The 27,252-nt window shown below is 38.2% G+C and overlaps 5 protein-coding genes across 12 annotated transcripts; 4 read left to right on the plus strand and 1 right to left on the minus strand.

Moving 5' to 3' along the window:
* Window positions 1-793: 793 nt before the first annotated feature.
* On the plus strand, window positions 794-7,310 carry LOC137734939 (uncharacterized). Of its 6 annotated transcripts, none has more exons than XM_068474272.2 (16): window positions 794-1,229; window positions 1,979-2,029; window positions 2,107-2,343; window positions 2,645-2,743; window positions 2,837-2,892; window positions 3,099-3,210; window positions 3,490-3,660; window positions 3,905-4,162; window positions 4,321-4,533; window positions 4,618-4,815; window positions 4,909-5,037; window positions 5,156-5,461; window positions 5,589-5,687; window positions 5,765-6,228; window positions 6,343-6,375; window positions 6,782-7,310. In XM_068474272.2, coding segments are annotated over exons 1-16 (2,541 nt in total). In that variant the 5' UTR covers window positions 794-1,115; the 3' UTR covers window positions 6,783-7,310. The 6 variants fall into 6 exon arrangements, with proteins under 6 accessions (XP_068330373.2, XP_068330375.2, XP_088553193.1 ...); XM_068474274.2 differs by having other exon boundaries at window positions 808-1,229; window positions 2,113-2,343; XM_088697067.1 differs by having other exon boundaries at window positions 854-1,229; window positions 4,639-4,815.
* Window positions 7,311-7,986: 676 nt separating this feature from the next.
* LOC137734907 (uncharacterized) lies at window positions 7,987-9,953 on the plus strand. Its single transcript, XM_068474226.2, has 2 exons — window positions 7,987-8,219; window positions 9,530-9,953. Exons 1-2 carry the CDS (start codon window positions 8,097-8,099, stop codon window positions 9,623-9,625), a joined length of 219 nt encoding a protein of 72 aa, XP_068330327.1. The 5' UTR covers window positions 7,987-8,096; the 3' UTR covers window positions 9,626-9,953.
* Window positions 9,954-16,087: 6,134 nt separating this feature from the next.
* LOC137734741 (growth-regulating factor 7) lies at window positions 16,088-19,127 on the plus strand. Its single transcript, XM_068474015.2, has 4 exons — window positions 16,088-16,816; window positions 16,910-17,080; window positions 17,314-17,734; window positions 18,116-19,127. The coding sequence occupies exons 1-4, from the start codon at window positions 16,603-16,605 to the stop codon at window positions 18,891-18,893; spliced, it is 1,584 nt and encodes a 527-aa protein (XP_068330116.2). The 5' UTR covers window positions 16,088-16,602; the 3' UTR covers window positions 18,894-19,127.
* Window positions 19,128-20,094: 967 nt separating this feature from the next.
* LOC137733231 (protein IQ-DOMAIN 17-like) lies at window positions 20,095-22,920 on the minus strand. Of its 3 annotated transcripts, none has more exons than XM_088697068.1 (6): window positions 22,778-22,920; window positions 22,514-22,673; window positions 21,896-22,210; window positions 21,524-21,763; window positions 21,261-21,419; window positions 20,095-21,161 (listed from the first exon to the last, which is right to left on the minus strand). In XM_088697068.1, exons 2-6 carry the CDS (start codon window positions 22,637-22,639, stop codon window positions 20,349-20,351), a joined length of 1,653 nt encoding a protein of 550 aa, XP_088553194.1. In that variant the 5' UTR covers window positions 22,640-22,673; window positions 22,778-22,920; the 3' UTR covers window positions 20,095-20,348. The 3 variants fall into 3 exon arrangements, with proteins under 3 accessions (XP_088553194.1, XP_088553195.1, XP_068328482.2); XM_088697069.1 differs by having other exon boundaries at window positions 22,514-22,646; window positions 22,778-22,903; XM_068472381.2 differs by lacking the exon at window positions 22,778-22,920 and having other exon boundaries at window positions 22,514-22,771.
* Window positions 22,921-24,964: 2,044 nt separating this feature from the next.
* Window positions 24,965-27,018, plus strand: LOC137733165 (small heat shock protein, chloroplastic). Its single transcript, XM_088697070.1, has 2 exons — window positions 24,965-25,403; window positions 26,444-27,018. The coding sequence occupies exons 1-2, from the start codon at window positions 25,160-25,162 to the stop codon at window positions 26,878-26,880; spliced, it is 681 nt and encodes a 226-aa protein (XP_088553196.1). The 5' UTR covers window positions 24,965-25,159; the 3' UTR covers window positions 26,881-27,018.
* Window positions 27,019-27,252: the final 234 nt, after the last annotated feature.

Here is a 27,252-nt window from a genome sequence, read left to right on the forward strand (position 1 = left end):
TGGATAGTAAATTAGGAAAATATCAAAGACGTAAACTTGCTTAAGTTTTTATTATTAAGCCAAATGGTGAGGATGTGAAAAAATAAGTTAAGAGTTATGTTAGATCAAATGTTCAAGTTCTGTGTAATTGTGTCTCATGAAAGAAGATAAATCTTATTTTTGTTTATGGGAAAAACAACTTATTGTTGGTCACATGCTCTAGCAACAATTATTGTGCTAATACAACATTCATAAGACCACTTAGTCTTTGGTCTAGTGGTAGCTGTTTTCATTTAGTTAGATTAACACTGAAAAACCGATGTATATATATATGATGAGTATGTTACAATATACCTAGCCTAACTATAGTGCTGTGACTTTACTGTGCATGTATTCATAAAAACTAAATTCATGCACATACACAACCAGATACGATATTCAGTCAAAATTACCCATCAATTCCGACGAAAAATGAATGAGATTAACTGAGAAATGTGATTAAGTCTGAATTGGACTGCCAACGTATTTCGGAACCGTATAAAATGAAATGACACTATACTAATCAAGAAGCATAAAAGTTGAAATAGGGGATGGAAATCTACATATAAATATCTCAAATAAAATAATAAATCGAAGAAGAAAAGGTAATTTTTTTATTGTGATCGAAATACGGATGGTACGTCATGTGTTTTTATGTAAATGGTGATAAATTTTATTTTTTAACTTATTAACTTTTTAACACACATATCGTACAATTTGTATAATAACATATGATGTATCACGTTATCTCCCAGTCACAGCAAAATCTCTCGACAATCATTTAATGGTACTGAAATTTACCCTATAAATGGCGGGAGCCTCCCCGCTCGTAAGTCTCTCTCTCTCTCGTCAACTCTTCTCTAAATTACACATCAACCCCTCCAAAACCCTCCAATCGCAAAATACTCCAAATCGTCCAGGTGCTTCCCCTTCGCAATCTCTCTGGTGGAGTAACTCCGTTGCCGGTCCTCTCATCTCGTAAATTCCTGCAATTCCTGGTTTTACATTTGCCCCCTTTTCTTTGAGCCTCGCGAACCCTAGGTTTTTCTGAGCAGAGTGAGTAAGTGAGTTGGAGTAGTACCGTAGCTTCTGATTCAATGGAGGCTGCGGCCGCTGCGCGCGGTAGTTCCATGCCGATGCCACCTCCGCCAGCCCGCAAAGAGTGGCGCGCCGTCTCCGACCATCATTCGGCCCGAAACATCGGGGATGAGGTAGTAATCTGCTCAAAACCACTTGCATTGGGTTCTATTGGGTGTCTAATTAATGCAAAAAGAGAAAATAAATGAAATTTGGAACCTTGGGTTTGGATTGTGAAAAACCCTTCAGGTGAAATGAGGATTAGGGTTTGCAATTGCATGTTATTTTATCCATTTTTTTTTTTGGGATTAAGTATGCGAAAACCCTTTCTCCATTACGCAATTGGTTAATTCATTTGTGGGGTTGGTGTCTGTGGGTCGGTGGGTAATTTGGTTGCTGCTCTCACACTTTACCATTAGAAGATTGTTATAATCTAAATACTTGAAGGTGAATCGTTTGGTGAATGTGCCTATATTTTGAATGAAGCAACAATATCTCACATTTTGAAGAAAAAAAAAAACCCACACCCTTTCTGCCTTATGATGGGTAAAAATGAAGGAAATTTCACAACTCGTTTTTTGTTTGAATGATTGGGTATTGGATATATAATGTTCGGTGTACTGCCAATAATAATGCATCTGACAAATTTTTTAGTTGCGTGAGTTCATTTGCTTGAAATGAAGAGCTTCATGGAAAAAGATAACTTAATTTTTAGCATTGGCTAAAGCTTCTACTGTGAGCATTACTGTTAGCTGATTAAGATGTGGTATTTTAAATTTTTGCTTCTTGTTTTGTTTGAACTATTTAGTGCTACTCGGGTAGCATTTGTATCTGCTGTTTTGGCATTATCTTGTTCTTGAATTGGGTATATTTCAATATGCAGGAGTTGGAACGATCAAAGCTAGGCCAATCGGATGAGAGAACAATATATGAGGTAAGGCTGTTGATATTAGTATTAGCTTGTATTCTGAAGGATTCAACGAAAGTGAATATGATTTGTTATCGAACAAGGTGCAGCAAGGAAGAGAGCCAGTTGATGTGGACTTCTGTTCGATCACAATAGATGGAACTTTAGATCATGACCTTTTGCAGCAGCGGGTTGAAGATGTTTCTAGGCAAAGAGAGGAACTGCAACATATGGAGATTGATCTTAAAGCTCAAATCATTGCAAGATCTGAGATAATTGAAATACAAAATAACTTTGATGCTCAAATAAAGGAACATGTCAATGCTGCTTCCAAGCTTCAGGTTTTCATTGATGATTTGATATGTAGTTTATAATGTGTATTACGATAGGGTTTTTCAGATTGCAATTACAAGAATCTCATGAGGCGTAATAAATATCCAAGTTATGTTAGCATTCTTATTGTGATTTTGCAGTGTCACATTGCACATTCCGCATTTGGTGAGAATATGTGTAATCTTAAGCTAAAAATTTATCGGCCAATCTTAAAGGGCATATTTGATTGTTAAATGTTTTCCTTGAGATATATGCGTGAAAATGATCTACTAACAGCGTCAATCTGAACTGTGGGTTTACACCGTGCAGGAGCAACTTCATGAAAGGGAGCAAACCATACATGATTTGGAAAGGAAAATGGATGAGAAAGATAGAGAGCTGCATGCTGTCAGGCTAGATAATGAAGCGGTAAATGAATGCTTGTGTATTTTATATGTTTTAATTGAGCACTTTGGGTGAATAAAAATTCTTAATCTTTTGGTTTTCATAATGTTCTGGCAGGCCTGGGCTAAAGAAGACCTTCTTCGAGAACAGAATAAAGAATTAGCAAGTATCAGGTACTAGTCTGTTTGTTTAAGAACTGTTCACTGCACTTCTACTCTCTTGTCCAATAATGCATGTACTTTTTGTTTAGATGTAAATCAAGCTTGTCTTTTATTATTGCATGCTATTTAAAGGTTTTGTATTTCATTTTTTGGTGAACAATGCTGGGTTGAGGTTATAATCATATGAACCAATTTGAATGAGTTACTGTTCATTGCAGAAGGGAACGTGACCATTCGGAAGCTGAAAGAACCCAACACATACAACAATTACATGACCTGCAAGAGCATATTCAAGAAAATGAGAGGCAGCTTAATGATCTCCGGGAACAGGTATGTTGATTTGCATGTATAGATGTACAACTCTCAAGTTTTCACACATTTAAATTGTACATAAATTTAGAATATGCATAGGTCCATAGGTGGTTCTTTTCTACTAACTTTCATTCTCTGAATGAACAAAGTCTATGGTGCTTTTGTTTTGAACGGTCAGACTGAAATGTAAGTGACATTCAAATTGGAACAAATTTGGTAAACATTTCTGCAAGTTGCATGCTAATTTAGTTCTATAGATGTAATGCGGCTAGTGCCTGATAGTGTTTGTATTTTCAGCATAGGCTTGCTCAAGAAGCTATTCTTTATAAAGATGAACGGTTGAGGGAGGCCCAAGCTTGGATCACTCGTGTTCAGGAAATGGATGCCTTGCAGTCAACTACAATCCAAGCTGAATTGCGGGAACGTACAGAACAATATAATCAACTCTGGCTTGGTTGTCAAAGGCAGGTTGGTTTATTTGTTCTATCTCTCTCACACTTCCTGGGCGTTTTATTTTGTTAAAAGTTGAACTTGCGGGCATGTTCAGACATGGGCATCCGCAAATTGTATGTTTGGCTATATGCCGATTTTTTTCAAAAATTATGTCAAATACTATGTGATGCAAGTGCTATACAGAGTGAAACATGGTTTTTGTTTCATTCAAAGTTTGTTCACGTTTTTTTTATTTTCCTTTTTGGCTCACTGATTTCAGTTTGCTGAGATGGAGAGACGTCATATGCATACAGTACAACAGCTTCAACTTGAGCTGGCTGATGCAAGAGAAAGGAGTGGGACTTACACCGATGAATCATGCATGGCACAATCAAATTCAAAGGATGCATCTCAATTTGGTCAGAACAATGGAAACCAGCTAGATACGAATACATCAAATGGAAATGCAGGGCCCCTCCAAAATGGAAATTCAGATGATGTTCCCTCATTTCCTTCAACTGGAAACACATCAGCTCAGGTAGCTGCACCCTTTTGTGGTTTTCGTGTTGGTAGCTTTGACATATTATTGCCTTTTTGGCTAAAGACCTTCTGTTTGAAATGAAATTCGTAATTGGGAATTTGATTTAGTTATTATTTATATCATTTCCGTGACATTAAGTTTTGTATCGTTATTAGATCGACCATGTTGCTGGGGTTCCAATTTCTCCATCATCTCTACTTGGTATGCCTTCCTATCTTCCCCCTGGACAAGTGACTGCTCTACATCCATTTCTTATGCATCAACAAGGGGTACCTCATTCGGTCCCACCACATGTTCCTCAATCTCATGTTGGGCATTTTCACTCGATACCTGCAATATCGTCTCTCCAACAGTGGCAGAACCAACAGGTGCTGAGATGAATAAATCTTTCTGTCCAGATTATTTTAATCTACAACGATAACAGACTTATGTTCTTCATTTTCTCTTTTAAGGCTCCATCTGAGAGATTGCAGATATCTACACAGAATGAGCTTCCATCTTCACAAAATGATCCAAACTTAATAAGACCAGATTATAACTATGAATCATCTGTTAATGGGCAATCTCTTCATCAAGACTATTTAAATGTCCAAATTAACCAAGGGGCACCACCTGATTCTGTCTTGTCATCATCCACCGGGGAAGCACAGGTATTGCCTCGCATTTGATGATTACGTAGTGATTTTATTTTGTGTGCAAGTCTGTGCATCTTTGCTGGAGTCACTGTTATTTTTTTGGTTCAGGTTCTCGAGTCAATTGATAGTAGAGGTTATTTGGTCTCATCCCAACCTGATCAGAGCTTGCAACAAATTTCCTCCCAATTCCACAACGCTTTAATATTGGATTCTCTTGAGCAGAACAGTGAAACCAAGGTAGATGAGCTTCTCTTGTTATTTTCTTATTCAGGCTGGAGCTTTGTGGTCAGCCTGTCTGGTTATAGTGCAAATAGTAACTAGGGAAGAAATTCAGACTAACTTTGCTTTTGGACAGGCACCAGAGCAAAATGTTCAGACCTCGACTGATCATGGATTGGATGGACAAGTTTTAACTGCAGGACAGCCAAGTTCTAATAACAATTCGTTAAAATCTGATAATTCAGTTCCTTCAGTCGATAACAAGGAACCTGCAATTAACAATGCCACTAGTGCAGTTTTGCCTGAAGCATTTGTGTCAACTGTGCATGCAAATGCGGCTGGGGGAAAGACTTCGGAGGTTGCACTTCTTGATGAAAGGTCATTGTTGGTTTGCATGGTTCGCACAATTCCGGCAGGTGGTAGAATTCGCATCAGTTCGACGGTGAGCCTGCCTATTTGTTACTAGGTTTCGTAGTGAGCGTGACATTTTTGTTTTCTCAAACTAATTTAAAGCCTTGTTTCTCAGCAACTGATTAGTTCATAATATATGTTCTTTGGTCTGGGTACAGCTACCAAATAGGCTCGGAAAGATGCTTGCACCCTTACACTGGCATGATTACAAGAAAAAGTATGGAAAGCTTGATGACTTTGTGGCTAGTCACCGTGAAGTGAGTTTAATGATGATTTAAAGTGTTTTTTCATAGATGAATATTATCTCATCAGGACCTTAATTTTTATATTTCAGTTATTCGTGATTGAGGGCGACTATATTCAGCTTCGGGAGGGAGCGCAAGAGATGATAGCAGCTACAGCTGCTGCTGCAAAAGTGGCTGCTGCTGCAGCCGCATCATCTCCCTACTCTTCATCTTTGCCTTCTGTGGCTGTTACTCCAGTGGCACAGACTCACCGCTCAAGGAAGATATCGACTTCAAATGCAAATGATAATCACTTGCAGTCTGTAAAGCAGAATCAGCAATTAAATGGTGTAAGCTTTGGCGTTCCTGGAGGTCTCTCAAATGTAAAGATTTTGAGCAAATCTAAAGATTCTTGGGAACTGAACAGCCCTGACACTAGGCCAAGCCAGTCGTCTGTACCTTTGAATGGTGGAAGTGGAGCAGTTCTGGATAGATCAAGCATGAGCAGTACCCAAAGCTCAGGCTTGCCTAATGGCCGGCTGAGCTCAAATGCTGTTGGGAAACAACATGGCAGGTTTACCTCTTTAAACCATCTAACATACCGCAGTTTAATATTGTGGTGGATTAAGTAGTTACTGCTGCTTTATTAATGTGTAATGCTTATTCGGTTGATGTGTTACTTTGACAGGATGACCAATGCTACATTTACTTCCAGAAGATAGTAAGTACGATTACTCAATAGTTAAAGTACCACTGTAGTGTTTTGTGATATAATCTTTTTGAATACGTAATGTTGCATTTGTTTAAGCTGGTCGTCTACCAGTGGTCAAGTTTTTGAGCTGTCAATTATTCGGTGGATCAATATTAGTCTGCTCCCGTCTTTTCTCATATAAAGGGTTTAGAGTTCAGATATAGGATAGCATAGTATGAGCTATTATTTGCATATCATTGATCAATTACGGGATGATATCATTGGTCTAGTTGGTATCCAATTTCAAAGTTCAAACCCCGGTACCGAAACGTCGCAACTGATTAAATTTGATGATGCAAATGTGAGTTTTATTGTTTACATATTTTGTATGAATACCCCTACAGCAATGCATCTTAAACGTATTTGGTGGTGGCAGGAGAGAGCAGGAAATAGGCACCACCTTATGACCGGAATGGTGGACCGGTGCATGGACGTAAACTTATTTTGGAACGGCAACAGGACATGTGGGAGAATATATATTCATCAAAGATTGAATCACCATCAATATTTGCAGCTCACTTCATGGAATTCTCTGATTGGAAATGTTTGCCCGTTTTTTCGGTTTTCGATTCTTCAAAAGCTTTACGTTGTGACTGTTTTATGATATACTGAAAAGAGTCAAAGAACTCAAAACTGTCTCTGCAGCGATGATGATATTCATGCACAAAATTGCTTCTGTGCGCATCTGGATGGATGGAAAATCTGCCCTTTTTGTTGGTGGATGAAATGATGGATCCTCGAAGCTTTATTAATTTGAGTACATTAATTTCATTTCTCTTTCCTGAATTTTACTGGATTGGGCTGAGATCAGCCCGACTCGGTTTCTATGTAATGGAAGCCCAGCCCGCTTGGTTTCGTTTGTGCCTTGTTGGTCTATAATGCAGTTTATGGCCTCTTGCACTCCAGATTGAATTCTCGTTCCGATAGATTATAATGTGGTGCTATTCACATTCTTTTTTACTTTTCATGCATTTCTCACAATTTCTATCAGTTAGCTCGAATGAATTAAGATGATTAAATGATATAAATTAACAGGGGCTATGAAAGGTTAAAAAGGGCCTAGATAGCACCACCCTTATAATGTCGTTTTGTCGACAGAACAATAGTAGTAACGTTATATTCATTGGAACAAGTTAGTTGCCATAAATCGAGTGTGCCTGCACTTAAGGTGGGTAATATTTATTTCAAACTCAGTATTTACGAGATGTGAATTTAAATCTTGCCCCTACAAATTGAGTACGAATACCATTTAGATTGTAGTATTAAAACAATAATGTTTTGCAAATGTAATTTTGTACACGCTCAAGATCAAATTCTTCTTTTCACACACTAATTAAAATAAGAGAACTTTAACTAAAAGTTTCAGGTACTGTTTACTTTAACGAAAAATTATATTTTTACATTAAAAATTCAATTCTGATACTATTCACTTTACCCTTTATTTTGTCCTTATCGTAAAAACTCAAAGTTTTCAAACTATTTTCATTAATTTTCCTTTAAAATAAAACATTAAAATTTTGGAAAGTCAGCAGGAATTTCTAAACGGTTCGTTTTACCCTATAAGCCGGATGGGAAGCGGGTGTATCTAAAAAGCCCGGGGAGATTGGAACGGCGTTAATCGAGGGTGCGTAGAAGTGTCGATCAGAAATCAAAGCGAAAGAAAGAAGGAAAGGAGGGGGAGAAGAAGAAAGATGGGTTACGTTCTGAGAGTGAGATTGGCGTCGTTTTTCGGCGGAGCTGCGGTGGCGTCGTTTCTGGGGCTCTACATCCTCCACAATGATTACAAGGTCGCCCACCACGCCATTTCTCAACAGGTCCGTTTTCCTTTTTTCCTTTCTGCAATTCTTAGGGTTCTATCTTTTCTTCTTCTGTTTTCTATATGTTTTATTCAATTTGCTGATTTGGGAACCTTCCGATCTCCGCGTGTTGACGGAAGATTGAATCTTTAAGTTGATTTGTAAAATGGGTTTGGACACAATTTGTTGTTTTCTATAATATTTAGGGAAAATTCTCCTCCTTTCAGCTGAAAATTTAATACAACAGTTAAAAACCAACTTGAAGAAAGTGGTTTATGAGCATTTTATTCAAATATTATTTTGAATTAGAACATAATTGCTCTGGTCAGTGTCATGAATTGCTGCTGAGTATGTCATAGTTTTGTTTAGGAGGAGTGAGGGGCTTGAAATTCTTTAGGGCATTGGTGACATTGAAATCGTGGTTTCGATCGTCGGTTTGAGTAGTTTATGTAGTGTACTTTGACAGTGGAAAATTTGAGAACAATGAAGATCAATCAATCATGTTACACAGAAAATGGTCACTAATGGTAATTTGAGTACTTTATTTCTTTTCCCAATTATTTTTTGGGTAATTTAAGCTCGAATGTTCTCCTTCTTTGTATCGTGTTTAGGATCCTTGTCTTCTACCAGTTAGTTGTGAGCTTTGTTGGTTTCTCATTATAGAAATCAATTATCTATTGATTTTCTACTTCAATTCATTTATGTTGATTTTAGCGAGGTACCCCATTCGTTCTTTTCAACCGATTATGGTTATGTATATATTCTTATAGGCTGTGCGAATGCATCTCCAATATGAATCGTGTATGATTTATCCTTCCTGGTGTGAAATCGTGATTTCTTTTACTATTTAGAACAAGAAAAGAAACCTTGATTTGAACAATTCGTTATGTTTACAAGGTAAAAGAAATTTTGCTCATAACGTAATACTGCTGGAATGGTCATCAAAGCATGACATTATCTGTGCTTTTAAACTGTTTACACATGCACAGATCCTCACTTACGGGAAAACTTGCACACATGTAAACTATAAGTTCATATCCCGCTTCTTAGACTCAAATTATGTCAGTCGTAGAAGAAATTCTGATGGAACCTAATAAACTCTGGTTTTGGCCCCCTGATATAAGCTATTTTGTTTTTTCGTATACTCGATTGTTCAAACTTCAAATGTATGTTCATCTGTTGACATGATGGGATCTCCACTGTTACCGGCCTTTTGGGTTCGTGCAGTTTTACAACCATTTTGTGTATATAGTATTTCTAGGCATTTAAAGGGACAACAAAAGAAGGATAGATGAATTGTGACTTCCTTTTATTTCTTGTTTCTCCAGGTGAAAGGCCTCCATGAATCATTGGATAGAAGAATTTCAGCTCTTGAAAGCTTAAAGCCAACCGAAGCTCCACAACCAGTAGAAGCATCCGAGTAGATGCCTTGAGAATGCTACTGCAACTTAATCCCATTACTGAAATGATCTTTTTTGTTTCTTCGACTTATGCGGGTGGTTTCTATGTTGTTTCTCCCCCCTTTCAAAGAATAATAATCACGGGCATGCCTAATCATTCGTCATTTACTAGAACACGAGTATGTTGTATTTTTATCAGATGAAAACTGTTGGTATCTCTGAGAGATACTATGCACTGACGAGAGGTTGTTTACTTTCGGATATAGTCTGTTTCATCGAGTATTTTGTGTATGCCGTGTTTCACGGTGAAAGTTTCCCTGAGAATGGAGTCAATTGCACAAAATTTCCCTTCCCTCCGGCGGCATTCTCTTGCTCTGTCACTTCTTCCGTCTCCCCTTTTTTCTCCTTTTTCTGTATTTCCAGTTCATCTTTCTTTTGCAATCACCTTGCAACAATTATGCGGATATGAAATTCAATCAACGTCTTTCCAAAATTGTAAAATCCAATAAACCCAACAAAAGAGCTTTTGAAATGGATACAAAAAGTCAACCAACCAGCGAATGGGCTCCTACAAAATTAATGGGCCCATTTGGAATAGAAGGAGGAAAGCCCATTTTATATTTGGACATCTCAACTTCAAAAGCCCGGAATGTGGAAGCCCCGGAAGCGTGGAAAAACTATACGGAGAGGATTTTGGAAGTTTAGAAAAAAATAATATGACAGTTGTCACTTGTCATATAAGACCTAGGAAGAATTAAAAAAAAATTTAAAAAAAATATATGGAGTACTTGAAATTAACGACGCATAATCAATGCAGTAATGTTTTAAGCTTTATACAGCTGCCAAATTTAATGAGATAAGCTTGGTTGCTGTTCCGTGTTCGGTTCATCCGTCGGTTTCATTTTTCTTGTTCTTATGGTCGGTTAGATCTAATTTCGATTACCCATAATATCCCTGACACGTCAAAGGTGAAAACCCGACAGAAAACTGAAAAAACGTTGAATGCTCCTTTCCCAACTCCTTCCGTAGCCAAAAACAGGTGGGAGAAGAGGAATGATTAGGGGAAAGGGATTCTCCAGGATTCCTTCCACCTATTCGTCTTTATCAATTAATCCGGATCTTTGAAATTTGATCCAACGGTTAAACTTATTATAACTTTTAAAATGGGCCCGTGTTTGTAGCCGTTTGATCAAATTTCAAGGGTTCAGATTGTTTGATGAAGACGATTAGGTGGAAGGGATCCGGAGAGGATCCATTTTCATGATAAGAAGACTTTTTTAAAAGTAAGATTTTTCATGAATTTTCTATCACATCATGCTTTTGCATAATGTGTTATAATGCTGCTACGAGAATTAAAGTTAAACTGTGAGATATCAGAGCGTATATAAAGAGTCCCAATTTAAGAAAGTTACGTTAGCATTTCTCTGAGGGAATTAGTTAGGTCAGTATCTGTGTGCTCCTTCCCTTGAGGTGTGAAAGCCCATCCCTATTCCCTCATTCCCTAACCACTACCACCGGACGATGCTGCTCCTCTGCTTCCTGAGGGCTCAGAGGATCAAAATTTGTATGTGCGCGCAGAACATAATCATAAAAAATGATAACACTTGATCTGGCCACAAGAAAATAGGAATATATAAAAAGTGTAAATTAAGAAAAAAAGAGAGTTGGTGTGTTTGTGTTTCCTTGGCGGTGGTAGCTTCCGATAGCTTTCCATGGCACGCTTTTTCATATCGTTATTGGATTTTGTTGTTTTTTTTTCAGAAATAATCCTTAAAGAATAACACGGAAGATAAACATTTTGAATCTTCGTACACTATATAAAATGAGAAGGAAAAAGAAAAGAAAATGTTACTAGCATTTCTCATCAAACTCAACAATCATTACGGGTTTAGGTATGAATTTTAGATTCATTCTACATGTTCGTCAAGAGTTTGATTTCTGACTCTGGAAAATCACACAATGATGAATAAGAAAGGTTGAAATGACTATGTAAATCTTTTCAACCTATGTAACATTAGACTGGCCAGAAGAAGCTAAAACCACCGTCTAATTTTCTTTTTCGGAAAAAAAAAAAAAAAAAAAAAAAAAAAAAAACCAAACATTGAACGTTGATACATTATTATTGATCGATTGAATTTGAACTTTGAAGGAAAGCATGGAAGTAAAAGGGGAGATGGAGGGAGGACAAGCGGTCCATGCCGATGTTATACTATATTCTTCCTTTGTCGGAAACATACTCTACCAAGTTCCAAGCAATCTCTCTCTCTCTCTCTCTCTCTCTCTCTCTCATATCATAGTTCATATATGCGTTCGAAAATTGCACCCATCGCACATGGACTTCCTATATCCATATACCGACTAGGTTCAGTGCTCAACCATTTCTCTAACTTTTTATGCATGTGGATTATGTGAGATAGTATTTCTTAGGGTTGCACGACTACGATAGTTTGCTCACTAATTAAGGATCGTATGAAGTTAAGTGAAACTAAAATATGACAGATTTTAAATTTACGTTTGAGGTATAATATGAGTACGTTGTCGGGAAGCCACCTACACAAATTTTTGTTACAAAATGTGGATTGTATTTGTGAGTGGGAGAAATAAAGTGGATTGGATTTCGTAAGTTCCATCACATTCATATTTCTTTCTTTGCAGATTTACTTTTCAAGGTGGGAGGGAAAGGATGGAGATTTGTTATGGGACCATTTTCGCAATTGATCACCGACTATGTTGGTATCCTCTTAAATTACTTGTGAGTGTAAACTTACAAGATGTATACTATTACAATTAAACACTACGTTATTATAATGATATTATTAAATGTCAACTCAATATAAATATATAATTTTCGTTAGGGTAGTTGATTTTATTATTATGAACTTGCGTCTCAAATTTTGAAATTTTAACTCAAAATCAAATCAAATTATTAAATTCTTAAAAAAGTAGATTCACAACAAAACCTCTTTTCTACATGTATCAGTTAAACATTTTATTAGGAAGTCCGGTCTTGACTCTTCTGTTTAGTTAATTCTCGTTCAGCTCTTGGAATCACATCCATAACTTGAAGGAGTTAAGAGGAAGGTCATTTCATTTTTAGATATAAAACGAATAGGTTCATCAGATGAGAGAATTAAAGATACCCCATCAGAAAAACTAATTCAATACTAAATTGATGAGCCAGAAAATAGAAGATTTTTGTTAACAAAATCTCACTTCTACAAATTTACCAAAATAAAATCCTTAATTTATCTACTCGTGTGTTCTTTGGTGAGCGAAGAAAGTGAGAGGATTCGAAATGGGCGGGTGGTGACAAAGAGGAAAGAGCCATGCAACTGGTGATGGATTGGGGAGGTGATGGGGACAACCCATTATTAACCCCTCCAGCTGTCTGTCCCACACCCCAAGCTGCCACCTCACCATCCTCCATTCCATTCCAACTCAACCCATCCAACCCTTATTAGAAAAGTTGTTATCTTGCTAATTAGACATCAAAGTCAAAAGCTGTCAGCCATGTGAATTGAACGCAAAATCTCTTACGTAATTTAACTTGAGACTGATATTAGTCTGTCTCAAATAGATATGCACAGACTTTTGGGTGGCCAGTAGTTAGGTCACCACTATTCCTTACTTTATTGGATTGCTGGAAATTTTTTTTTTGAACTGTAAAGAAGCATTGTCGCTTTTGTCGTTGCCTTCCATCAACGAGTGAACATGCTCTTATCAAATCGTCCCCTCTTTCGAGGCGGTTCTAAGCGAAAAACTTGTTGCTTTTAAATGCTTATAGAAGAAGTACCGGTTTCTGACCCAATAAAGATCAGGTAAAGTAGTTAGGAACGAATTTTAAACTTGTATTTTACACAATATATTATGAATTTAATTTCTAAAATTAGTTAATCACACAAGAAGCACCAAAAGAATGCTAAAACATCTCTATGTCTTCTGAGCCGTGAAAGAGTAGACTGTCGCACCAGCTGTCTCTTTCTTTAAAACAAAATAAAATAAAAAGAAATCAGAAGAAGATCAGTAGTGGCCCAGAATTCAATCCTTTTGTCATTCACCACCTCTTGTCTAGTCCCTTTCGTGCATACTTTCCAGCATCCCTTCCACACGGTCCCGCGTGAGCGCTTGATTCGATCGACCAATGAAATTTGACCAAAAACCTTTCTTCACGAGGGTTTAATTATTGAAAAACTTACCGATAGCACGTATCTTTCTGATTCGTTTAGATAATAAAAGAGTAGCGGTATTCATGTATTTATCTTAACTTCTTACACACTTCTTAATTCTCGATCGTTAAATTAAATAAATTGAAGAAGATCAACAAACAAAAATTAACAGAAATTTGTAGAAACGAAAATACTTGTGTAAATAACACTAGCTCCCATAACACAATTATTGTTCTCCTTTTTGCTTCGTAAATAATTCCATGTAGTTTTTCTACGTATACTACCAGGAAATAGACAAAATTTAGGCAAGTCCTTATGATTCAATCAAAGGGTGTGTAAGTTAGAGACTCCAAAACAAAAACTTAAAAATGAGTCAGCCGTTATTTAAAAGAATGGCTTACATAAAAAGGATTGGATTGTATATATATTACAATTTACTTTTCAACCAGAATAAAACCATAACAATGGATCATATCCATTTTAGGTAAACTGCTTCAAGTGCACATTGTTAATTAGAGCATCCTCAATGGGGGCCTTATCCTTCATGAGGCTACCACATTTCCAGCCTTAGTAAGAATTTTCATCCCCAATGAGTTCGAAAATGGGGTTGGATCCATCACTAGGGCTAGCAACTTCCTTTCTTAGGTAGCATAAAATTGGGCTACATCTGGCTCTGAAAAACAATGGGTCCCACAAAAAAAGTAGAAACTCATGTGAGCAAAATTCTATCATTCTCCCTCCACATACAAATACACTTATACTTTCCTTTTATTACTTTTTTAATTCTTGTTTCTTACTTATTTTTCTTGCAATTTGGCTAATTAATGATTGTTTTAAATTCCATAAGAATTAAAATTTCAAATTGATTTAACGTTCATGGGCCATTGATGAGTGAAATTTTCAAATAATTTTTTTTCAAAATTGTATGATACCAATTTACCAATTGGTGCTAGGTAAATTGTTGTGTTATACATGAAAATCAAATTGCTTCAGATGGTGAAGTGGGGGGTTTGTTTCTTTCAATGAATGAGATTGATATAAGGGAATCTAATCCAACAAAAGATTCATAAGTGATGAAATTTAACTTTGTCAAATTTGAACTTTTTAGATTGAAGGGTTCATTTAAAAAAAAGAAATTTTAAGATAGCACGTCAAAAAATCAACTTAAGGGAATATAATCCAACGAACGATTCATAAGTGATGAAATTTAACTTTGTCACAATTTGAACTTTTTAGATTGAAGGGTTCATAAAAAATTAAAAAAATCATCACTTAATCAAATTACTATATAACCTCTCATTGGAAAATATTATTTTATAAAATCCCAAAGATTCCTCGGACCTCTAAAATAGATTATATCCACCATTTTTCCAGCCTTATATAAATCCTTTATTGGGGATGCTTTTACCATTGTATTTAGTATTTACTTTTCAACTTCGCGCACGCACTTAAAGAAAGCGAGTGGGGGTGTCTCCTTGACACATTTAGTTAGCGCGTTACGTCTTCGGCCCACTGGGCCAATTGCAGTTCCCGATGCAACTAAAGGCCTAACGGTGCTCATCACGTCAAACAAATGTGACGCCGTTATCCTGCCGTCTGTTCCGTTTTATTGTAAATTTTGCTTTCTTATTTTTCTTTTTTGTTATTAATTTTGGCAAATACAGAAGAACAATTAATAATTCATTTGGAGACAGAGATTTTGGATGTCTGAAGGGTTGGTGAGTCAACCATGTTAATTATTACTTTCCATGTTGGGATTTTATTAATTAAATTAATGAATAGTTAAATGTACGATTGTTTATTATACTGTCTTTTAATATGTAAAACTTATTAAAACATAAAAGACTAAAATATAGCACTGCATAACCGAAGATGAATTTTCCTGATTAAATGTTTACCTGTAATTCAGCAGATAAAGTATATTAAAGCGTAAGTCTCAAACAATTTCGCGACGGAAAAACCAATTTCATTCCTTTAATATTCATTTGATGTCATTGAGATAAGAGATGTTGTTTCTAGTCATATTTGATTTAAGTGGGCTAGTCGCTTCTTAGAGTTCTATATTGTGAGATTTTTTGGAAGGTTAAAACATTGTTCTGATTTATGTTTATATCTCTATAATTATGAATGACATTATTAAAGAACGAAAAGTTACATGTACATGCAAAAAATGTAATGCTCGCGTTGCAGACCAATAATACAATGTAATTCATGTACGAAAGTAAAAGGTTGGGGAAGAATATCAAGTAGGGTTCGTTATCCGCCCCTCCGATGGAGAGTAGGGGCTGCCCTTAATTGATAGAGGTGGCCACTTCCCAATAAGACTAATAGGAAAAAAGAAAAGAAAAAACAGGTGCAGGATTTGTACGGGATTTAGCTTTGCATGCAGAAAACGATAGATGCCACAATAATGATGAGAGAGAGAGAGAGAGAGAGAGAGAGAGAGAGAGAGGGTTTTCTTGTCTAGTAGCAACTAGCAAGTATGGTGTGCGAATGTTGGAAGCATGGAAGCAAAGCAGAGGCCGAGAATGGCGGCAACCCACTAAACTATATTCTTAAATCCCATGCACTGCACACCCAAGTCTAAACAACAAAGTTAGTAATAAGAGGAGAGAGAAAGTGAGGAGAGAGAGAGAAGATAAATAAGCATCAAGCATAAAGCTTTCTTGCTGCAGCAGAGAGAAGAAGCAGAAATCAAAAAGTTGGGTCGGCAGATTGATAGATGGAAGTGAAGTTTGCCAAATAAGGAAAAGTCGTTGTGAACTTGTGAAGAAAGAAAGAAAGAAGAAAGATTTTGGGTTTTGTGTTTTGGCGTCTCACACAAGGAAGAAGAAGATGATGATGGTCCATCATGATAATCACCGCCGTCCATTTCCATCATCAGACACAACACCTGTTCCTGTTGCTGGTGGCCCCACATGTAACAGGCCTCCTCCTACATACGACGATGTCGTTGCTGCTGGTACTGGTACTGGTTCTTCGAGTGGCGGTGGTGCAGTTTTAAGAAACTTGCAGCCTTTTGACATTCGAACAAACACTCGTTCTGCAGGTTTGTAATTCCCTTTTCCTTTCGAGTCAAAACGCAGTGTGAAAGATCGAGTCTTTATTTATGGAAAGAGTGTAAAAGCTTGCTGATTTGCAGGAGGGATGACGACGTCGTTTGGATTTCCTTTCACAAATGCACAGTGGAAGGAGCTTGAGAGACAAGCTATGATATACAAATACATGGTGGCTTCTCTCCCTGTTCCCCGTGATCTCCTCTTCCCCCTCACTACAACTCCCCCTGGAACAACAGCTGCTTCCCAATCTCCCTGTAATCCCCTTTCCTTCTGTTTTCGCCGTCGAGAAATGATTTCCGCACATCCGTTTTCTCTTTCTGCACTCCTCAGGTTGTGTGGGGAAAAAAGCGGTGTGCGGAAATCACTTCATTTTTTCTCAATTTGTTCTTCGAATCGATTTTCCTGATGTGGGTTTTGCTTCTTGAATCTCGTTTTCCACTGAAGTTTCGATCTTTTTTAATGGTGATCTGTTTTGGTTGGCGAACAGTGGGAGGTAGGTTCAATCTCCGGCTGTCGAACAGCACGGATCCGGAGCCGGGGCGGTGCAAGAGAACAGACGGGAAAAAATGGCGGTGCTCGAGAGACGTGGCGCCGGACCAGAAGTACTGCGAGCGTCACATGCACAGAGGCCGACCCCGTTCAAGAAAGCATGTGGAAGTTCATGCCACCGCCGCAAGCAAGAGGGTTCGCCACGACATCAATCTTGCTCCTCCTCTTCCGACAGTATCTCCGGAAACCGTGTCGATTTCGAACCCTGCAAATGGAATCAACAAAAATGTCTGCTCATCTCAGTTTATGGGATCTAATCTTCGTCCATACCATCCGTCTCCAGTGTTTCCGGAGAGGGATGGTGCAAAGTTTGCATATTTCGAATCTATGAACTCTGCTTCAGCAAACAGAGAACCCAGGTCGGTGATGGGTTTCCGATTTGTTTCTCGAATCTGATTAGTTTTTGGGCTCGTTTGGTGCTTAGGTTGGATTGGATTGGAGAACTCACTTGCAATTTTTCGCTATTAGGGACTAGACAAGATTATTCATGAAGTAAACTTATCTTTTATGTGGCGATTGGACGGGATAAGTTTCATTCACGAGGAACATAGTCTACCTTCGAGTCCAATCCTAGTTGCCAAACAAGCCCTTTTGTCTTTTTTGAGTGTTTGGTGTAATGAAATAGTAGAAGTGTCAATCTTTTCAAAGCCAAGAACCAAACATTTGTGTTTTGTACTAAATTTTTCGATTAGAATCGTGTTTGTATGATTTTTGTTTGATAATGTTTTGTGCTACTGCAGGAACTTGGACTGGCTGATAATGAAGGGAGAACCTGTTTCTGATGCACAATGGCACCAACTGATGCATAGCAAAACAGAGCTGAGCACCAAGATCCCGTTTTTCGACCCGAATTCCTCTGTTTTCAGCAATCGTTCCGAAGAGGAGTCTTTCTTGAATCTGAATTCGTTTACGAATTTCAGCGCCGGAGAGGATCAGCAAGACGGCGGCGAGTGCAATTTGTTTCTCAATCCGGATGTGGCCCCTTTAGAAAGTCCCCTGCTTGAAGAAACCCCTAGATATTTCATTGATGCATGGTCGAAAACAGTGACGGATGAAGAAACAATGGCAGCCAACTCTGTTAACAACAATGACAACAGCTCAGCTCCGTCGAGCGGGCAGCTCTCCCCTTCTTCGCTTACCCTATCGATGGGCGGGTACAACTCCATCAATGAGGAAATGGGTCAGACTCAGATGAGCTTAGGAACCAGTGGAAATGGGATGATGCCGAGGGGTTCGACGTGGCCTGCTTCATGGGTTGCTTCAGCACCGGGCGGCCCATTGGCTGAGGTCCTTAAACCCACCACTAGCGCAGCCTCAAATCCTTCGTCTCCGGTCACAACCGGTACTACTACTAATGGAGAATTGGGCAGTCCTTTGGCAGTGTCATCGCCGTCGGGAGTTCTTCAGAAAAAGTTTGTTTCACCGTCTGATAGCAGTGGTAATAGCAGCCCAACACTTGCAAGTTCAAGGGCCAAGCCAGAGATTGTCTCTCTCTGGTTAAATCAGAGCAAAGCATAATCCATTTTCCTTTTCAAATTAGTCTAGTAGTTGTGTTTGGATTAGTTTTGTTGTGATTCTCCAAGTGGATTTGTTTTGGGAGAAAGTTGTTCTCTTATTATTCTAAACCCTTTTGTTGTTTTCTATAGTTTTGTTGCCTGTATTAGCTTATTAGTTTCAAGACAACTCTACTGAAATTTCTCTCAGGTCCATCAAGATCTCTGTCGGGAATAATATCTACTTTTGACTTGTTTATGTGAGATTCTTCTACTATTGATGAGCTTGCCATGAATTTGATATGTACTTTCGTTTTAGTACATGATTCCTCACTCTTTGACGAGCGTTATGACATATTCATCCTTTTTAAAACTCTTTATGTTCAAATCACAGAGTTTTGTGTTTATAATTAGAACTGTTCGTATTATAAATTACTATGTAAAGATCATTTATGCAAAAAATTAATTAAAACTAATGTCGTTTAATTAATCTGTTATAGCAAACATATAAAAGGTTCGCAATACTTTTGCCAATTTCTTTCATCAGTTTTATAACACTTGTTTTAATTGATTTTTTGCTATTGTAATTTTTATATAGTGATTTATAATATAAACGATTCTTATCATAAACACAAAATTAAAGTAAATTGACACAAACAATTTTATGTAGAACTCCGACTCATTATTTGAATAGCTAAAGTATAAGTCGTAATGTAATCCACCACATTAAATAATCTGCGCATGACCACTGCTTGGCTCCTTCTTTTGTTCGAATAAGGAGTCAATTCTCCGCAACTGCTGGTGGCCGTCTAACCACATACACAAAAATATCTGATAAACTGCAAAAAGTGAAGTTTCAAGTTACGATTTGGCTGCAAGGAGGTGCCAAGTGTTTCCATGTGCGCATTGTCGTTGCATGATTTGTTTGTTTCGGATGTAGGGGTCGTCTTTACGGGTCTGTTCTTGGAAAAGCTCGCGCACGTAGTGCGGATGATGATACAATATCTATGTCACAAGTTGATAAAACTAATTAGCAATATGGAGAGCTAAATAGCTTGAGACCGTATAAGCACATAGCAAACCTTGTCCCTCACTGAGGTGAGACAACTCTCAACACGCCCTCGCACGTGTGGCGGATTTTCAAGCCTACACGTGGACAACAACTGGGTGACGTGGAGCGTGTGTGACCGTTTGGCTTCACACGAGAACAACTCACTCTGATACCATGATGAAATTGGGATTCCCTCATAAAACCAATTGACAATATAGAGAGTAGCTTAAGACCATATAAGTACCTAGCAAACATTGTCCCCCACCGATGTGGGACAACTCTCAACAGATTATACATGAATAAAAGCATCTGGTGAAATCTTGAAAGTTAAGTTAATTGTTCCTCTAGTCACATATTTGTGCATTTGAAATTGAGTTAGCCGTGTAATCATTTGTTAAATCTGCCACTCAATCACATCCTTCTGCTTGATTACCTAAACCAGTACCTTCTGAGCTCACCGCTGGAAGTTGGAGATGTCTCACCATCTGTGTAACAAGATGACATGCTTGGCCTCCGCGGCATTCGAACTGCAAGGTCTCCGTTGATGCCGTTGTTATATCTTGGGCTCTCCAAGGTAAAATCTGAACCACCATTAATATCAGCAGTAGCACTGCCACCACCACATGGGTCAGCAGCTGGAAACGACAAGCGTTTCCTCGCGGACCCCGACTTTTCTCTCTCGCTTGTTGAACGCCTTTGCCTTGGTGCGCTTTGAGACCGAATCCGAGCCTTGGCTGATGCTGTAGCAGCCATGTAGTTTGGCACCCCCACTAATCCGTGGTCGTAATTAGTTGAGCCCAAGTTCAAGTTTGGGGTATGTGATGCCGGCATTGGGTGGTTAATCCTATGATCTCCACGAAGGCAACGGGGACTAGCCGAGTGCACTTGTAGATTTCTTGCCACGGAAGTAAATGGCGTGACGGGTGATCGAGGAGAGGCAACTGGATATGACTGAGGATGAACTCTTTGCTGTTGATAAATATACTGCAGATGATGGCTCTGATAATTGCATTGATCTGATCGTTTGGTTCTGGAATTGGAATTCGGGGTACTCGAATAAGAGTGAGGTCGAGAAGTGTCGATTTCAACGGTCTTGATGGGATCTCTCTGATCACATGAAGCTCTGCCTGCATTGATCTCACATTGCTTTCTTCTTGTCCAACCATCAAGCAAATTAAACTTCTCCTCTAGCTCCTCATGCTCACCAGTATCTTCGTCGCCGCTACCACTACTTCTCCATTTCTGAATTTTTATGAAACCATACACATAACTTTAAGTACAAATTATGAGCTAGTTGTACAAATTAGGGAGAGAGACATAACATTGAGGTAGATCAAAGACCTGGTTGGAGAAGGCATAAGCAAGGCTGGTACTCCTTTCACGCTTCAAGGCAGCTTGTTTTGTTTTCTGCAACATGGCTTGAATCTGCTCCAATGTTTTCGGTTTGACATCGTCCCAACGGATCAAATCATCCGCGGCGCTCCTCTCTTCGTTTTTCGACTGCATTAGATACAGTACAATTAGCTTATTCAGACAAAATTGGTGGTATCACAAGCTTTATCGACTGCATTAACTCCTAACAAGAACATTAAAAATTATCTTACAATGGACTCCCTTCTGTCTGAGAAATGTGATCCCCACAAGCCAGTGGGATCACTGAAAATGGAATCTGCACTGCCTTCGTGCGAAAGCCTCTTCGTTCGTTGGTCAAGAACACGAGCTTGTACTCGAACCAGAGCCAGCATGCATTGCAGAGTCATCTTTGCCCTCTTTCTAACATTGTGGCCTCTCACCAGTGCTTGAAGCTTCACCAGCCCCTTTAGCGCCCGAAGAGCTCTTCTCGCCTTCAAAACCGAAATCAAATTAGTTAATGCTCAGTTGCACCAGCTAGCTAGCAAGCAATGTCACATTTTAAACTACTCTAATTTACGGGAGGGTAAAACTTAATTAATTTATGACTAATTATGGTTAAGTACCAGATATCCTCTGAAGGCAGTCTGAATAACAATGGCAGCATTGTCTCTAACGAAAATGGAAGGCCTGCAATTAGACTTTGTAAGACGAACAGCTTTGACAGCCGCTTGCACCATGACAACTGCTGCCTGAGCCGCCGCTTTCGTGGCCACCGCCATTGCAAGAGCATCACCAGCCTCACCATGAGCTGCCATAGTTGCATTTTGAGCGGTTGCTCCGCCATCAGCAGCGGAGTTTGGACTCTCACTATGTTGTACATGTATAAACGTTTCTTGGCTCGTATGCTTCCTAAAAATCCATCTCCGCTTTCCTCTCTTCTGCGAAAATCAAACCCGAAACAAAACTCATTTACAGATCTCATAGAAGTAAGAAAATTTGTACTCCAATCAAGCAACTATTTTGGTTTTTAGCATACTTCAAAAACTAGACAGAAACATGTTGAGAAATTTGGTTCGGCAGATATTTTCACTCTCCCTTTTACTCCTTCTGCACTACTTCTCTTGTTCTCTGATTCTTCTTCGATTTATTCAATTCGAAGGTTATTAAAGGAGGAGCGCAAAAAGGAGACGAGAGTGCGAAAATCGCTCTTCTGCATACAAAACCTGCAACGAAGTTCGTACCTTTTCTTCTTCCTCTTGTTCCTGCAGTTCTTCTCTCCTCCTAGTGTTGGTTCTGTCACTCTTGGTAGGAGACCAGAAAGCCCTTTTGACCGCAGTCAACCAGGAGCTCCCTCCAGTCTTCCCCATGAAAATGCTGACCAGTAAAATAAACCTCAAGAAACTACAAAAATGGTAAATACCAGATGATGAAACAATGAAGCGTGAGGATTTCTTTATAGGAACTTCTTGTTTGAGAAGTTGATATGTTTTGAATATATGCTTTACCTTCAGACGCAGAGATGTAATTAATGAGAGGGGAATAGAGAACAAATTATGGCTCTGCAAGTGGGGTTATGCTTCTGCTAGTCCATGCATTTAGGAGCAGCAGCAGCTGCAGTGCAGGCCTTGTACTGTACATATATATATATATATATATATATATATTGTATGCATATATATACATGTAAGTGTAACGTTAATATATGTTGTAGTATATATAATGATAACGGGAAGGAATGGTGTTTTCTTGTGGCATGGAGGATTTTAATGGGGCACTGTGTCACTTGTTAGAGAGAGAGAGTTTATAGACAACAAGAAAGAGTGAATGCTCTCGATACTGCAGAAAGCTGAAGCAAAGATGGGGAGGAGGGTTTTTACCTTTTGCTCTTTTGCTTTATACATTTTTTCATTAACAACTCACTGAGTCATGAAAGAATTGTACCCTAAAGTAGGGGCGAGATTTACATGAAACAGAGATGTTAAGATCATGGTGCCTCAGATCTTCGGGACTATAAGTGAGTCCTTCTAAATCAAGAAATAAACTTGTGTAGAGGCACTCAGACCACATCATTGGTAAATTAACTTTTACGAAAATACGAGACATCATGTGATTTGGTCCCCACTCAACTCCATGTTGCTCCCAACCAGTATAAAAATTATCCTAATCAAACAGCACAATCCAAATTTCTCAAGCAAATCATTGACCATGCTACGAGTTTGTGTGATAGACTTGGGACAGATGCTGCAAGCCTACAGAAGTGTAAGATAATTAAAAGTTAGTACAGTAAATTGTGATTAATCATACAATCATCAATTTCTTACGCGTGTTTCCTTCGAGGATTTGGATTTCTCGATAAGAGTTAAAGATGAGATGCAGTTCGAGTGCAGGGTTTTCGGATTGCAGAACAGTCAAAGTATCGGATTCTCTGAACTCTCTGTCTTCTTTGTTTCTGTGTGTTTAAAGGTTGGTGAATATTTAAAGTCAGTCGCTGGACAACAGTCCTTCCATAAACATCACCAAAGAGAAACAACAAAACAATGGCCAGTGGCATCTCGTCTGGAATTGAGATTCATTCCGAATCTCACGTTCCATAACTTATCGACCGAGTAATTCAAACCGTTTATTAGTTCATCTAACTACTCCACCTCACGCACATTCTCTCTTCAATACCTACATATCTCTCTCTTGACCGATTGGGATTGCCCAATTCATAAGTTTCAGAGTGTGAGATTATACGAGGATCTGAATTCATCTAATTTGTGCCAAGTGCCAAACCAAAAATTACAAACTTCAAAACAGAAAAATTAAAAAAAAAATTTCCAGCCAAAAAAGCAAAAACTCTGCTGACTCATAGATGGGCCCCAAATTGTCCACAGGTGGTCAAGTGAACTCAGAGTAGCTCCTACTGCTAGCTCGTGAATGATTATGTCATGTTGATAGGGCACTATAATGCCTAATTAACTTTGGCAAATATCCCCTATAAACAAATCAAGCATGCCTCTAATGTCTAATTAACTTTGGCAAATAATTGTTACAGGCTTACAAGTGTGTTTTAACTTTGTTGCGTAGATCTATTTATAGACATGTGATATATTCATTTTCATGAAAATATTTTAATATCATAACATTGAAGTTTGCACGAAAGTTCTTCTTTTTCATGTTTATTTAAAATATCGACACGTAGTATTTTAGTTGTACGAAAGTTATTCCCCTTCCGGCTAAGAGAGTTACCACTTAAACTTTTCTTTAATTGGGGATGTTCTTATAACTTTCCATTACATGGGTAAAGAGATAAGTAGCAAAAAGACAGAGATGGATTTGTGGAGAAGGCAGAATCACAACCTTGTGCTGAAAAACACACTACAAATCAAGGGTTCGTTTGAAAGGAAAGGAATCATTTTCGGATCCTTTTTTTTAATTCATCAAGTTCGGAAATCTACACCATTAAAATTTGATCTAACAGCTACAAACAAGGATTCACTTTAAAAGTTATAATAACTTTAGTCGTTAGATCAAATTTCAATGGTCTGGATCTTCGAACTTGATGAATTAAAAAGAAGAGATCGGGAAAGGATCCATTTCCTGTTTGAAAATATCTTAAAACTAGAAGGGTCTAATAACAAAATCACAATCTTTATCCATACAGAGATGGATCCTTCCAGACGGACCAAGAAAAATGTAAAATTTACAAGTGTTCGGTCCATAACTCTCTCCCTCACTCTCCCTCTCTCTCTCTAACATTCAAGACCCTTCTCCAAGCTTTCTTCCCGCAATCCCGTTACCTCTATATATGCACAAAGATAACTCCCCACCTCACCAAGAAATCTGAAAGTTGTGCTTACCCACAAAAGAGAAGCTTGCTAACTGTCTGTGTTACTATTAGTTACATGGCTTCAACATTGGCTTTGTCTTCTTCGTCACCTTTGCTTTCAAACAAAGCAAGGTCTTCAATCACAGCAAACGCCAGTCTGCCATCCTCGGCCGCCTTTCCGTTGCGGCGGAATAGGCTGCCGGTGGTGAGAGCTCAGGCCGGTGGAGACGGCAAGTTGGACGTGCAAGTCAATCAGGGCAACCAAGGGACTGATGTGGAGAGGAGGCCAAGGAGGTTGGCTGTGGACATTTCTCCTTTTGGTAAGTCTAACACCCTCAATTTTGACTTTTTTGAACCGAGGAAAGTCGTGTGATGGGAAAACATAGGAAGATTAGTCCGGCTATAAAACCAACGTCCATTTTTTATGTAGAACGAATATTTATGTAACATGTGACATAGTATCTATCAAAACCTATGATGCATACTCAATAAAATTGATATGATATCCACGCATGAATTTCTAAGTTCGTCTTGGTCTTAAACTTTTCGCTTGAAGTCGTACAAATTTTCTGTGCACAACGTTTTGTTTTTAACACTGTAAAAATTTCATTTATGCTAAAAAAAATTTAACTTTTATATCATTTATTACATGATTAATTATTAGGGGTGGATTTGTGGCATTATTTTTTCGACACAAATTTTCACACATATTTTTGGAGGCACTTTTCTTATGTTTTATAGAACTGTTTATTTTTTAGAATATTATTCATAAATTATCTTCTTTTTTTTTAAATTAGATAGATTCAAAAGTATTACGATATTCATTTGTAGCGAAGAAAATAGACAAATAAGATTTTACAAATAATGATTCCTAGGAAGACCTAAAATATAATCGGTTCGGATGCTATTAAACATTACAAATTGGGCTCCACAAAAATGTGTATAAAAAAAAAAAATTTGGTGCCATTGGATCCGAACAAGGATTGTCTGCTCTTTCACTTTCGATGTTTTTTCGTGTCTTTTTGTTTGTTTGTGTGATCACGGTTAAGTTACATTAATATTTTATATTATTATTTATTTTTATCTTATTATTTTTATAAAAAAATAATGTAAAATATTGACGTGATTTAACCGTGATTACACAAAACAAGAGGGCACAGAGGGCAAACAATCCTTGTCCATTGGATCCGTCCCCTTGATTATTTTTGGGTCATTTAAGTTTCCAAAATTTGGTACTCAAAACTTAAATCCAAAGCTTTTAACTAAGCAGATAATTTAAAGTTACAACTCTGAATTATCCTAAGCCATCAAATACTGCTTAGTAAAAATCATCTAAAATGAGGTGCCAATTAATTTGCAGGTATTGCAGGTCTATTAGATCCCATCTCCCCAGTGAGAACAATGCGGCAAATGCTGGACACAGTCGACCGGCTTTTCGAAGACACGGTGGCATTCCCGGGAAGAAACAGAGCAGCAGGGGAAGTGCGCGCGCCTTGGGACATCAAAGACGACGAACACGAAATCAAAATGCGGTTCGACATGCCGGGGCTTTCGAAGGAGGACGTGAAGGTGTCGGTCGAGGACGATGTGCTAGTTATAAAGGGAGAGCAGAAGAAGGAAGAAGGCGGCGACGATTCGTGGTCGAGCAGGAGCTTTAGCTCCTACAATACCCGCCTTCAGTTGCCGGATAATTCGGAGAAGGACAAGATCAAGGCGGAGTTCAAGAATGGTGTTCTCTACATAGCCATTCCTAAGACCAAAGTTGAACGCAAGGTTATTGACGTTGCAATTCAGTGAAAAAGCCTAAGCCTCCTCTGGTTTTGTATGGACGTACACTAGATATTGTGTGTTGTTTTGGTCTGTTTTCTTGTGCTTTGTTACATTGTGTAAAGTTGCTTCTAACATGGTAATAAGTATTTTAAATCCCGAATTAAATCCAAGATTAAATTATCAACCATTTATACGGATGACAAAATGGATGGAAAAGTTGCTTAACAAACGATATTATCTATGCTAAGGGAGAGATGATGTGCTTAGAAATAATATCGTTCAAACTTGCTTTTGACAATAATCGAATTTACGGTTTTTCATTTACAAATGAAAATAAATATTATTAAATCGTAATACTAAATGGCAGCTTAATTTGGATCTCGAGGCCCAAACCTGCAA

This window comes from Pyrus communis, chromosome 7 (genome assembly GCF_041283825.1).
Source record: "Pyrus communis isolate YQ-2024b chromosome 7, ASM4128382v1, whole genome shotgun sequence".
NCBI lineage: Eukaryota > Viridiplantae > Streptophyta > Magnoliopsida > Rosales > Rosaceae > Pyrus > Pyrus communis.